Raw genomic sequence first — 12,681 nt, forward strand, 5'->3', positions numbered from 1 at the left:
GAGATGTTGGTCCCCTGGGGACATTTTGCTTGTGTGTTCCGTGAAGGATTCATTATGTGTCATCTGCTGACATGTTCTATTCATTTTCTCTTTCTAAAGCTTTCCGATTAGCTTACGATGCATCTTCAAAAAGAAATTGATTAGCCTCCTGGTGTCGAGGTCCTCCTAAAATATGTCAGTGGTCAATTTTTTACCACTGGAGCTCATATTTCCAATATGGAAGTTTATAGATCGGCTTTGTTAGTGTTCTGTCGTCTTTCTCTCCAATCATCCCCTGTGAGTTAAGGGTCGCTTGGTCCTTGTCGAGCCGTAACCCTCGTTTGCCGAGTCAGTCTATGACATTTACCTGCGGCCTTCGCGCAGGCTTAAATGTCACTATCAATAGCATTGATCGGAAAGACTGCGGGAGAGGGCCTTCAAGGCTTGTCTTCTTAGCAGTTTAACTTGTCTGGATTCAACCTGCGGATGAATGTGAGAAGACCGGGGATAAAAGCATGGATCTGAAAGGCTACTGTCATCACAATCCCCCAGGATCCTGAGTTTAAGACATTTTAGGTCAGCATCTTTGTTCTGATTCTTCCGGAATCAACAGGCAATCTGTTTGAACAGCAGAGACCAAGGGGACAGGCAAAGTATCTAATCTCTGAAACTAAGCCTCCAGTAGCAGTGATAAGTGACCGTCTGGACCTGGGTCTCAGTGGAGGGGAAGTCCTATAATAGCTGTAACGGACGGCATTTGTCTCTCTCTGGTTCAGGCCCATATCTGAATACCTCACTAAACTGTTACTTATACAGTAGAAGATCTTGTAGACTTGTAGAAGATTATTGTTTGATTACTTTCATATTAATGAAAGTGTATGTTTTCCTCAAAACTGTTTTTGTAAAATTAGGTCCCAAACAGAAAAAAAATTTGGTCCCAAGCACTCAATTAATGTACAATGCATTGGTCTATTTTCACTAAATGTTTTCAAAGTACATTTGATATAAGCTACTCTGTGGTAAACGTCGATATATAATACAACATCTCTAAGTTGAATGTAAGTTGAGAGCAGTCATACTGCAAGACAGAAAACATTCACTGAAATGCACCGGATGGAACCATCTTATCTTCAAGCCTGAAATAGGGACAGTTTGAAAATGTCTTGACAAAATAACCTGCAAAGGAACCCACTCACGCAGAAGTATAATAGTCTTTTGTCAGATTAATTGATGCTCTGTCTCTTCATCTAAGTCATTCATAAAAATAAAAAAAACTGGCCTAGTTTTCTCTCCCGGTTTGTACTTTTCTCCTTAACTGCAATGCATTCATTCAAGTGTGCAACAACACTGCAAAGCTTTCCACCATTTTGGACCAGTGTAATATCAATTAGATGAAAATCTTTGTTATATATACATAGAAAATGTTTTGTAGGAATATTATTTGACTAATGGCCATCATAACCAGGCAAACTTCTAATCCATCTTCCATCCTGTTTGCATAGGAAAGTAAACCACCCTTGACCTCAATGAGCATAACACCAATATTTTGATGTCATAACCATTCAGTTCAAGATTATATTTCTGGGGTAATGGGAGCAGCAGCAATTCTAAACATGTGTTTCTGCAAACATATTAAAGGCTTAGACATGTAGCTATGCTGTTACCACCACATCTTAGGTTTAGCTAAACATGCATATACAAATGGGAAAATCGACCTAAAATGAGCTTCTGTGGTACTGTACCTTGATTCAGTTTGGATGGCATCGAGTATCATGTGTTTTTCATCTTTAAACAAACCCTCATGAAACACATTGCTTCTAATTCCAGTACATGTGTACATGGTCATTGTATGGAATATTGTGTCTTACTATGATTTTTTGGGCCAGCTGCTTGTCTGTAAAGAAGCGTCACTGACAATGTGGTGTGTGTGTGTGTGTGTGTGTCGCCGTATGTGTGTGTGTGGGTGTGAGTGGACTGCCTGGGAGGTTCCATGATTTTGCTGATGAGTGACACCAGACCATCAGTCACATGCCCTCATGACAAATGCCCTCAGCTCAGTATTATGACCGACACAACATTATCATTTTTCTTGTCAGCACCATGTTGGGAAAATTCAGGGAGAGGTAGAGAGAGAGAGAGATGACTGGTAAAGTGTAATTATAAGTGTGTGCCCTACTACAGTACCTCCACAAAGTCACACACTAAAAGTGAAAGAGCAAGTTATCGTCAGGTTTTAGGGAACTTTAGCGTATGAGTCAGTTCCTGCTTGTATGACATCGATGGACAAGGAAAAAATAATTCATGCAAAGTAAACGGTGAAGTTCCCAGCTCTCCATTATTGAATATCTTTTCCGAGGTGCTCCTTCATTATTCTGGCTAATTAAGATTTAGCTCTATGTTGTCCTCTGTTGAGTCCTTTGTCACCACAGTGTAAGCGATCCGCATTGATTTTCTTTGCTCATTTCTTTTTAATTGCATGGCTTGTGTCTCAGTGTAACCAAACCTCCCCACAACCTCCCGATTCATGAGAATTCTAGATGATATTCCCCGCTGTCCTCTGAGGAACTGCTGGTAATACTGTCGTACGCTAGTGAGCCTGTCCAGATGTCATTCCCCACTGTTGGCTGTATTGTCCCAGAGGAGTGTTCCACCTTTTCCCTCTCAGACTCCTTGGGTGATATCTTCCCTACCTCCTCTCCTTTTTAGACTTAGCAGTTGTCACATGAACCACCCTAACCCCCCCCCCCCCCAGATCTTGAGCATTAAATGGATACTAAAATTAAACCGTGGTCAATATAAAAATCCACTTATGAAGCCACTTAGGCCCTCCATCTGTCAGGAGGGTGACGGATCTCATCTCTGAGAGAACAGCAAGTCTCGGGTGGTGTCAGTGACACGTATGACAGGTACAAACAAGCCGGTCGTCTCCTGCCTGTCAGACAGCTCAGCGCTGGATGAGTTCCTCAAAACAGGATCCTCATAGTCTCACTCTGGTTCCTCTAATCTCTTCTGGCATAGGCAGGAGCAGCGAAGCTGCTTATCTACATGTGTGGGAGGGCTGTCTGTATGACTCTTTTGCTCTCTCTCTCTTTGTCTATTCTCACACACACACACATACATACGTAAATACAGACACGCTCACGCATGGTTCCTAATATTTCCAGCTCCTCGTGATTCACTCTTAAGCTGCAGCATCAGGACTACATCAGCAGACAAACCAGGAGCCCGTGTTTCCTCCAGCCACCACAACACACGCAACTCAAACACTTCATTAGCTCCATGTAACTGTGTTACTGAAGTTGCTTTAGCCTCAACAGTTTGCTTAAGCTCAAGTGAATTCAGTCACTTATAGGCTCTTAAAATACTCGTAACCAGTCAAGAAGAGATTCATCAACAGGCAATTATAGTTCCCTACACCCTCAAGCTGTGCTCCCGGCTGCATCTTCCCCCTCCTGTGGTTTTACAGAATTGGATATGACCAGAGTTGCCTCCAGGGAAAAGCATGCTTTTACTGCAAGGACTGAATGGAGAGAGCAGACAGGCCTTTGGAGATATTCTTCATTTGTGGTCGTCAGTGTTGTAGGAGTTTGGTTTGGTGAACTGTCTGGTGGTAGCATGGACATTTTCGATACTACTGTATGTTGTGCGTTGAGAATTGAGGATAGGAGTTGACGATAATCTCAAACAGCGATTCTCAAACAGTTGCATTGCACACTGTAGATAGATTACTGGGATGGAAAGTTGGAGAAGTAGTTTTTGTATGTGTAAATTGATTTTGTTGAAATACCAAGACGACTATTTGACATTGCATTCTTACATAAATCTCCATGGTCTGTTATAGTATCTCTTCTGAAGGGAACATAATGTGTATGCATAATGTAAAGGCTGGATATAGAAACAACTTAAAGTGTTAATTTTGTTTAATTGTACAGTCAATGTTCACAACTGTCAAACAATTCTGGCACTGAAACAAGTTCACAATCCAGCATATTTTATAGCTCAATTGATTGACAGGTCTCAAACACCCTATGATGATACATACTGTATAATCAGGAGCTTTTAGAAGCTCTCAAGGAGCCATTATGTGATTTACAATGGAGGTCCACATCTGATTAAAGATATATTTTAGTATGAAGGCTATGACCTATCCTATTGATGGCTCATTCTGAAGAACCATTCGAAGAGTCAGACGTGAACGACTTGTGCAGACCATGGATTGATGTTTTGGAGCTATTATGTGTGCCATCACATATTTTCTCTGAAATCATACAAAGCACAGATTCTCAATAGATATTATATTTCAATGCTAAAGCAATCCTAACAGATTCCAAGATTGACTGTTGTTGGAGTATTGTAAATGGTCTCTATAAGAGATGGCCATGTGTTCTGTTTTCTCTATTGTGTTTTACATAGCCTACATTTATGTAGTTATGCATGTTTTGCAACTGTGTTTCATGCCAGTTAGATTGTAATGTTCTCAGTGGTGATGAAAGCTTTTTGCCATGGACAATGTTGTCATGGACTGAATAGAGGTGTTCAATTACGTACCATGGTGTAAATGCACAAACATTTCACTACTTGTATTTTCAAGAAAATACAATGCATTCAAATGCATTGTATGCATTTGAATGCATACCATTTTATAAAGGACAAATATAGGGTTTGAACATTTTGAATACAATATAATAGACAATCTCTGAGAACTTCACAAGGATAAAAGTGTCACAACTACCCTTGATGTGCCCAATAGGTTTTGGAGTGTGAAGAGGGGGAGTAATAACGCTCTCCTACTGTTGTCCCTTTTGAATTTAGCATGTGACAGGAAGTGACACAAAGTCGCAGCCATTCCATTACAAAATTGTACTTTCTTACTTGTCATCTATAAATAGTTTTCTTGCTATTTGTTCCTATCTCAAAGTGTGAAGTCAGCTGTTCAATTAAACCACACTACAGTCCTCACCAAAATCTTAATCCTCCCAAAGCTTTCATTGTCAAAACAAAGATTATTGTAAATGAAGCTTTCCTCTGCACTTCCAGTCAGAACTTAATTAGGTTTATTTGAAAAATAGAAGTTTTGGACAATTAACATACAGTACCTTTGTAGAAATATTTGTATTCTTATTCAGAATTGCAGCTCAAGGTCTTGTCAAAAAGGGGATTTGTGTAAATCACTACACTTCAGCAATACCAAGATATAGGTGAAGACTCATCAGAGGCTTCCTCTATTATGAATTCACTTGGATAGATGATTGTTCAAGAGGGGTTGGTGAAGACTGTCTCTTTTTGTCTCTCTTTGTCTTTCATAAAGGATACTTTGCCCAGGTGTTTCTGAGAGCATATTAAAGCCATCTAAATTAAACTTCCTCTACACTTCAAGCATATAAAGTTCAAGGATGAAATATGAGTAGTTGCTGTCCTCCATACAACTGCTAGGAATGTCCCTTTCCTAATTAAGATGCTCCCATAATTTTTAATAATTCAGACTAATTATTCCTACAGGCGTCCAATATCCTCCCACGTGTATGTTTGCACATCCGCAGACTTACAACAAACAAGCAGGTTTACCCCTGTTGCGCTTGTGTCTGCCAAGAGAAGCCTGAATACAATGACTACATTTCTTTGGGTGTTTCCTTAAAAAGTTTCATATACAGAAATACAAATATATATACTAAGTGAAAACAGTAATAGACTGAGTTTGTTGCTAATAAATTATAGATTTTTGTCCCAAAAAATAATAAACATTTGAGTTAAAATAATGAAAAAAATCTCTTTTAACATTTGAGCAGATTCAGAGTATAGACGTGGAAAAGGATTTTTGTGAAACATTTCCCTATGGGCTGTTTTGATAATCAATGGTTTCCAAACCACCTTTGCCTTAAAAGCACATGAAAAGCCAGTTTGTTCCTCCATACTACACGAAGGTCAGCTGTATGTTTTTCTCTCCCTTTACCAAAGCATTCCTTCCATAGTCTGTTGACATGGGCGTCCAGATGAATTTCAACAGACTCTATTAGTGTAAGTCTAACTGTCCCTCTGATTAAATCCGACCAAAGCAAATATGGCCAAACAAGACCTTACTGTCTGGCACCTGCCTTCATACAAAGACATCTTTTGATTTTTGTACACGTCTCAAAAAAATGTGTCAGGGTTACGGTCAGAAATCTTTCCAACAGTAAATCTTTTTTTCATGTTATGGGGATAAAAGTACAGTAATAATTTCTTTCTTTTTTTAAAAACTTTTTTCCGTCGAAGGAATCATGAATACATTTGTATAAATAATCCTAGTTTGATTGTCAGCTAGCAGGGTTCTGCTGTTGCACATCTTCATAAAAAGAAACAGAGTATAACATAAAAAAATAGAAATGCAAGGATGGGATATTGTTAAACAACTGTGGAAATGACAGTGGAAATGTGGTAGCCACATGCTTGGTTATAACCTAACACTGCAATTGATCTTGATAACCACATTTTTCATTCATTTGGGGGCAATACAGGACAGCCTGTGGTTGCTCACTTGCCATTCCTGGTTAATGAAAGAATTGGCCCATGTGTCCGGCCTACAGTGGTATCACTGCTGAGATAATAGCTAGGATATAAGGGTTTCACAGACACATGCATGCTGGGAAATAAATACCTGCTTTATCTTCAACCTCAGTCAGGGCGGAAAATGTGCCATCTGTGTAAATCGGATAAATAACCTTTTTCATCTTTTGAGCTGTAGATTGTATTTATTCACTCAGCATTTGGATATCTCTAACAGATCAAATGGGTTCTGACAGTGAACCAGAGAAGATCATAGCAATGCAGTAACTTTGCATTGGACTCAGAAGGCTTTATTTATATTGTTCAAACCTGCTTATGTTCCGGGATTGTCTGCTATATCTCACTGTGCACAGCAAAGAGAACATACAGTAGTATTCCTATTCTCTTTACCCCAACACTATGCAGTCTGGGAGACAGAGTCATTTGGGTGTACCTTTGCCTCCCTGAGTTTAATGATTTATGGTAAGAAGGAGTTTCTCATTAAAGCACCTCTCATCAGCGACCTTCCATTTTTCCGCTCCATGTTCACAAATGTGACTTCCCTGGCAAAGTTATTTAAGCATAGAGAAATAACCCTCTCCTCTCGCAATTTTAGCAGTTGCCTCATACTCAGTCTCCATAAAATATTCATTAAGCTAAATGAAAAATAGTCACTCTGAACTCAATTGACGATTGATGGAGTACCATTTATGTCTTTGGATCTTTTATGGCAGAGTAATGGGAGCTGCACCTGTAGCTTGGCCCTGGCTGAGGCAAACTCCTTGGAGGCCTTAAACTGTAGCAGCTTTGCTTTCCTACTGTGCTATACCACACACATGCATTCACGAACACGTGCATTTGCACTCATCCACACAGCTGGTACAGAACTCTTATCTGAACCTCTCGCATGCACTTCCACACAGCTGCTGAAGACTTCACAGGCCTCAGGTTGGGCCTCTGTGATGACCTCCAACCAGCTCCTGATGGAATTCTAACCAAGCATCACGACCAATTTGAAGCTACAGAGTAAACAAACAGAGTTACTCTTCAAAGGCAGGACCACTAACAGAGAGGGGCAGGAGAGGAGAGCCTGCCAGCAGCTCTATTACCAAGGCTGTGTTGTTCTATGGAGCTACCGAAGCTAACTAGACAAAACAATGACAACAACAAAGGGACAACCATAGCACTATTTTAGAGACAGCTGTTCAGTTTGGGTGGAGTTTTACCCTTTAGATATAGAAACTCAGTTAAATGTGGCTTATGCATCTGGTTAAATCATCATTATACTGTTTGTATAATGCAGAAACACACTAAAGGAGAGTTTCATTCATCAGCAGTACTGGCCTCCTACCCTCTACAGCAGGTAGACAGGCAGGCATTCCTTCTAGCCATTCAGCTGACACATCCTCTCTTCTTCCCCTCTAATTAACACTCCAGTCCTAGGTCTTAACATCGCTTTCACCCCTTCCTCCTCTTTACTGAAACTCAGTTGCTCATGCCCCTCCCTCCCTCCCTCCCTCCCTCTCTCTCTCTCTCTCTCTCTCTCTCTCTCTCTCTCTCTCTCTTTCTCTCCACCTCCCCAACCACCATTGTACAGGCTTTTTTTAAATTATATTTTGCAGAGACAAGACAAAGCTCTTAATGAAAAGATCAAATAGTTCAAATACCTCACCTCCCCAACTTTTCCAGAACCCGTTAGATCAATATCGCCATTCCAACCAGAGTAATAGGTTCTGTATGAACACAGATTAATAACACATTGTTTTAATGAAAACGAAAAGCTGGAACAGGCGAGTCATCTGTCTTTGGTATTGATCGGCGCCAGGGCTCATCCACAGTAATTTGGTCCTTGTGTCTGATGTACTGACGCCTACTCTTCCTGTCCTTGCCCTTTATGAGTTCTCACAGTTACCCAACACTTCCTCAAATACACTATTAGTTACCTGGTGAAGGGATGTGTATTACCAGACAGAAGGCTGGAGAACAGTGTGTGCTCTTGTCGTTGCTCTTGTTGGATACAAAGTGGTTGGAGGGGTTTTGGGATCCAAGCTGTTTGTGGCCGTGTTGTATTCTGTGTGGATGTCACCTTCTGTCTTTGTCTGTATTACTGTAATAAATATTAGTAGGTAAAATACATGTGATATGGAAAGATTATTTTCACCACAATTGTAACTGCTCTCGAATACAGTGTCAGGTTAGTATTTGTTGTTTACATACATTTAAGGGATTTATTGGCCATTTTTTTATTTGATATGATTTGATTATGTTTGCTTCTGATATGCATATCAGCTAGATACAAATTTGTTCCTACACAAAGGAGCAAATTAAATGTATTTTCGTCATGGACTGACAGCCAGCGACTGTTGAGTTACAGTAGGCAAGGATACTGGTGTGTGTGTGTGTGTCATTGCAGCTTTTTGAGTACAGCTGCGTGTGTGTATACGTTCATGCATTTCTCCGAGCTGATGTGCCCTCTGTGTTGTGACAGATGCCATGTTGTTGGTAGCAGACAGGCTGGAGGGACCCTTTAACATTGAGGCGGTCATGGAGCCAATCGATCTCAAGATCTCAGAGGCCATCATGACCATGCAAGATAACAGCATGCAGGTTTCAGCCAAGGTAAAGTTGAAATCCATATCCTTTGGTGTGAATATCACTGGATGAGACGCCTTAAAACAGTGTGTATTTTGACTTGGTCCTCTCAGTGTTTTTAGCTTGACGGAAGATACAAGGAATTGGTTGTGCAGAATCCCAAACATCAACAATGTTTGTCTTTTGTATTCCACTATGCCACAGTAACCCATTAAATCACATGGATATAAAGATAAAACACCAACATAATTAGAAGAATCAACGTTCGCTGTTCTCAGGCGATCATCCGATTGGCACTCTGCCTTGTTTGACAACACATAGAGACACTCGAAAACTGCAAACATGTTACCCACATTTATAGAATGAAATGTTTAAAGCAAGAAGGACGCTGGAGGGAAGACCTTTTTCCGAGAAAGAAACAGGTGTCCCAGTTTCACAAGAGCTTTAAATGTGGTTGAATCTTTGTCAATGTGCTATGGTGATGATTCTCTGAATCCCTGTCTATTTCCCTCACGGAATACCACACGGAGGTCAACCTGAAATAGATGGAGCTTGCCTCTCCGTCTTGCAGCCACTCCAGCAGCACACCCTGACAGAGCTGACCTCGTTGTGTATGCGCCTCGGCATCTGAAAGAGACCGCCTGCAAACATTTTCCAAGATTGCAATCGTTGTACCGCTCTGTAACATGGCCCTATCTAGTCCTTACACAATCATGGCGGTTGAGGAGAATGCGTCAGCTGCTGCCATATTGAGATTCAAAGCTGAATGGCTTCATCCCCGTAGCCGCCCACCGCCGTGGAAATCAGCTTGCTTATGCGGCGTACAGAATGGCTGCCTTGTAATCATAGTGAGGTATAGGTGGGTGCTGGTAAGAAGACAGCTTCCTGTCACGCTGCACATTAAAGTGCTCAATCATCATGAGGACCAGGGGACTGCATAGGTGACCAGGGAGGACTGGATCTTGAAGAAGAGGAGTGACACAGTGTCTCCAGCTTTTGTTTTTCTGCTGTAGCCAGGCAACCAACACTAACTAAATACTGCTTTCTCCATCTATAATTCCCCCGAACAAGGTGTTAATTGTGTACATTTTCACAAGCAGCCGGAGCGAAAATGTTGTTAAAAATGACTGAACTATAGTTAACTCTACAAAGACACCATAACAGATGTGGTCATATTACTTAAAGTTATTTTCCTCATTATACTTTTATAAACACTAATTGTTGAACTTCATTCAAAAGTGTTAGAAAAGGTGAAACCGTGTGGAATTGTTTATAGCTATTTACTTTCTGCAAGAATCTTGAGAATGCATACAGAATACTAGAATACATTTCCCCTGCGATCTCTTTCTCTCCCTCAGAATTGTAGCTTTCCCTTCAAGTAAGGTAACTGTAGCTAACAGCACTTCACTGTGGTAATTGGGCATGGTATTTCTCTCCCGGATCGTTTCCAGGTTTTCCAAGGATGCGGTCAGCCAAAACCTTCCGGAATGGGCAGGTCTGCCCGTGGCATCTCAGACGTGTTCAATGCCCGCTTCAGACCCTACAGTCCTGAGGAGAGGCCCACCACGGCTGCAGGCACCAGCCTGGACAGACTGGTGAGGGAGAGGGCAGAGAGGAGAGGCACCCTGGGGGAGGGGCCCAGGGGAGGGAAGACGGGGTCTTTGACAATGTAACGGTAAATTAGCTAGAAGCAAGCATATGTAACAGGAAAACTACCCTAAGAAGCATGACAATGACAATGACAACTTCCATTACTGGATAGTTCATAACTGGATGTCCCTCCAAATATAGAAAGTTCCTCTCAAGTTCCACAATCTCCAAGGCAGTTTTGTAGCTGTGAAAACAACCCCCGTCATTACAAGGCGTACAATACACTATATTGCCAAAAGTATTTGCTCGTCTGCTGTCACTAATAGGAACGTGAGTCACATCCCATTCTTAAAACATAATATTTAATATGATGTCGGCCCGCCCTTTGCAGCTATAACAGCTTCAACTCTTCTAGGAAGACTTTCCACAAGGTTCAGAAGTGTGTTTATGGGAATTTTTGACCATTCTTCCAGAAGTGCATTTGTGAGGTCAGCCTGGCTGGCAGTCTCTGCTCTGATTCATCCCAAAGGTGTTCTATCGGGTTGAGGTCAGGACTCTGTGCAGGCCAGTCTGCCTTCCACACCAAACTCACTCATCCATGTCTTTATGGCCATTGCTTTGTGCACCTGAATTCAATAATTTGGATAGCTGAGGGAATACTTTTGGCAATATAGCGTATGTGTGCTGCTAACACTCCCTTCTCAAGCACACCCTGGAGCTGCAGTTAACCAGGAAGCCTACCATCCCAAAACACACCTCCCTTGATTGCACTCACACGTCAACACCCACACACGTTGCATGTAAACCAAACAATCACATACAGTATTGTACGGATCCAGTATTTTCACATCAGCAAAACTGTAAAGGCAGATTTCATTCAGATAGTTGGGAGGGATCCTTTTGATGCCGTGTGAGAGGTGCTTCCCATCCCCAGGGAGGAGGCAGGGGGATTGAACATCTCAGCAGCACTATTTATCAGAAGCTCTGCCACCTATTGGATTCCTGACTAATGCATATATATCACATTCTGCTGCCTGTATGCCTAATGTCATCTTTCTCTTACTCGCTCTCTCTGTTTTTTCTTGTTCCTGCCTTTGACTATTATCTCTCTATCTCTGCCCCTCTCTCTCTCCCTCTCTCTTTCTCTCTCTCTCTATCTCTCTCTCTCTATCTCTCTCTCTCTCTTTATTTGTTCGATTAAAGTCCTCTGTTCTCTGTTGTTTTCTTGCTGCTCCCAGAGGATAGTGTGGAGGACAATGCAACACAGCGTAAGCCTTCCATTCCTGCTCTCCCCTTCCATCCTTTCCTCAATCATATTGTGGAGTTTTAAACATCCTCCTACTAGTCTCTCCCCGCTCTCTGTTTCCACTCATATTAGCATGACTTAAAGTGAAATGTGGAACTCTGTGATGTACTGTGTTGTGGTAGTGCTGCAGGAAACCACCTATAGAGCATTTTTGGTTTGTGTTTATCTACAGTAGGATGTTTTATTCTTTCAATACTACTTTTTTCTGTATAGTGGTAACTGATTGACTTTCTTTTGAATATATTATATATTGGTGCCAAAGACTTTTCATCCTGTAAAGAGTGAAGTTGAATGAGGCACAGTCACATTGAACTTCTTCAGTTCACATTTAATAACCCATGATTAGTGCAGCACCAGCCTCCCTATTTCAACGCCTCATCTCCCTATCTCACATTACAGTTCACACTTTTATTTCTCATTTCTCATGGCCACCAGTGGAAATTAATGAGATGTGTTCAAATGTTTCTGTTCCCGATTGAAAAAAAGAAGAAATGTGATTGGTTAACAGGAAAGCCTTGCTGGTTGAAAACATCTACTTGATGTCTCTATATCCAAAGTGCACTGTAAGCCTGTTCAACTGCCAATTATGACCGCCAGTAGCCACCGCCGAATTTTTTTTTTAAAACCATGAGACGTTCCATCAGATGGTTTAAGTTACAGGCCTAATGGAGCCCAAGCATTTAGTCTTCCCT

General features: G+C 41.3%; 1 protein-coding gene across 1 annotated transcript in view; it reads left to right on the plus strand.

The window, feature by feature from the left end:
• Nucleotides 1-12,681, plus strand: part of LOC146260961 (glypican-6-like) — a 74,037-nt gene that overhangs the window by 50,428 nt on the left and 10,928 nt on the right. Inside the window, exons 5-6 of the mRNA XM_084668146.1 lie at nt 8,990-9,120; nt 10,545-10,688. Of these exons, the coding sequence (XP_084524272.1) occupies nt 8,990-9,120; nt 10,545-10,688 (275 nt within the window). The remainder of the gene's footprint in view (nt 1-8,989; nt 9,121-10,544; nt 10,689-12,681) is intronic.

The sequence above is a fragment of the Hypomesus nipponensis genome, chromosome 12 (assembly GCF_054491055.1).
Source record: "Hypomesus nipponensis isolate SF chromosome 12, ASM5449105v1, whole genome shotgun sequence".
NCBI lineage: Eukaryota > Metazoa > Chordata > Actinopteri > Osmeriformes > Osmeridae > Hypomesus > Hypomesus nipponensis.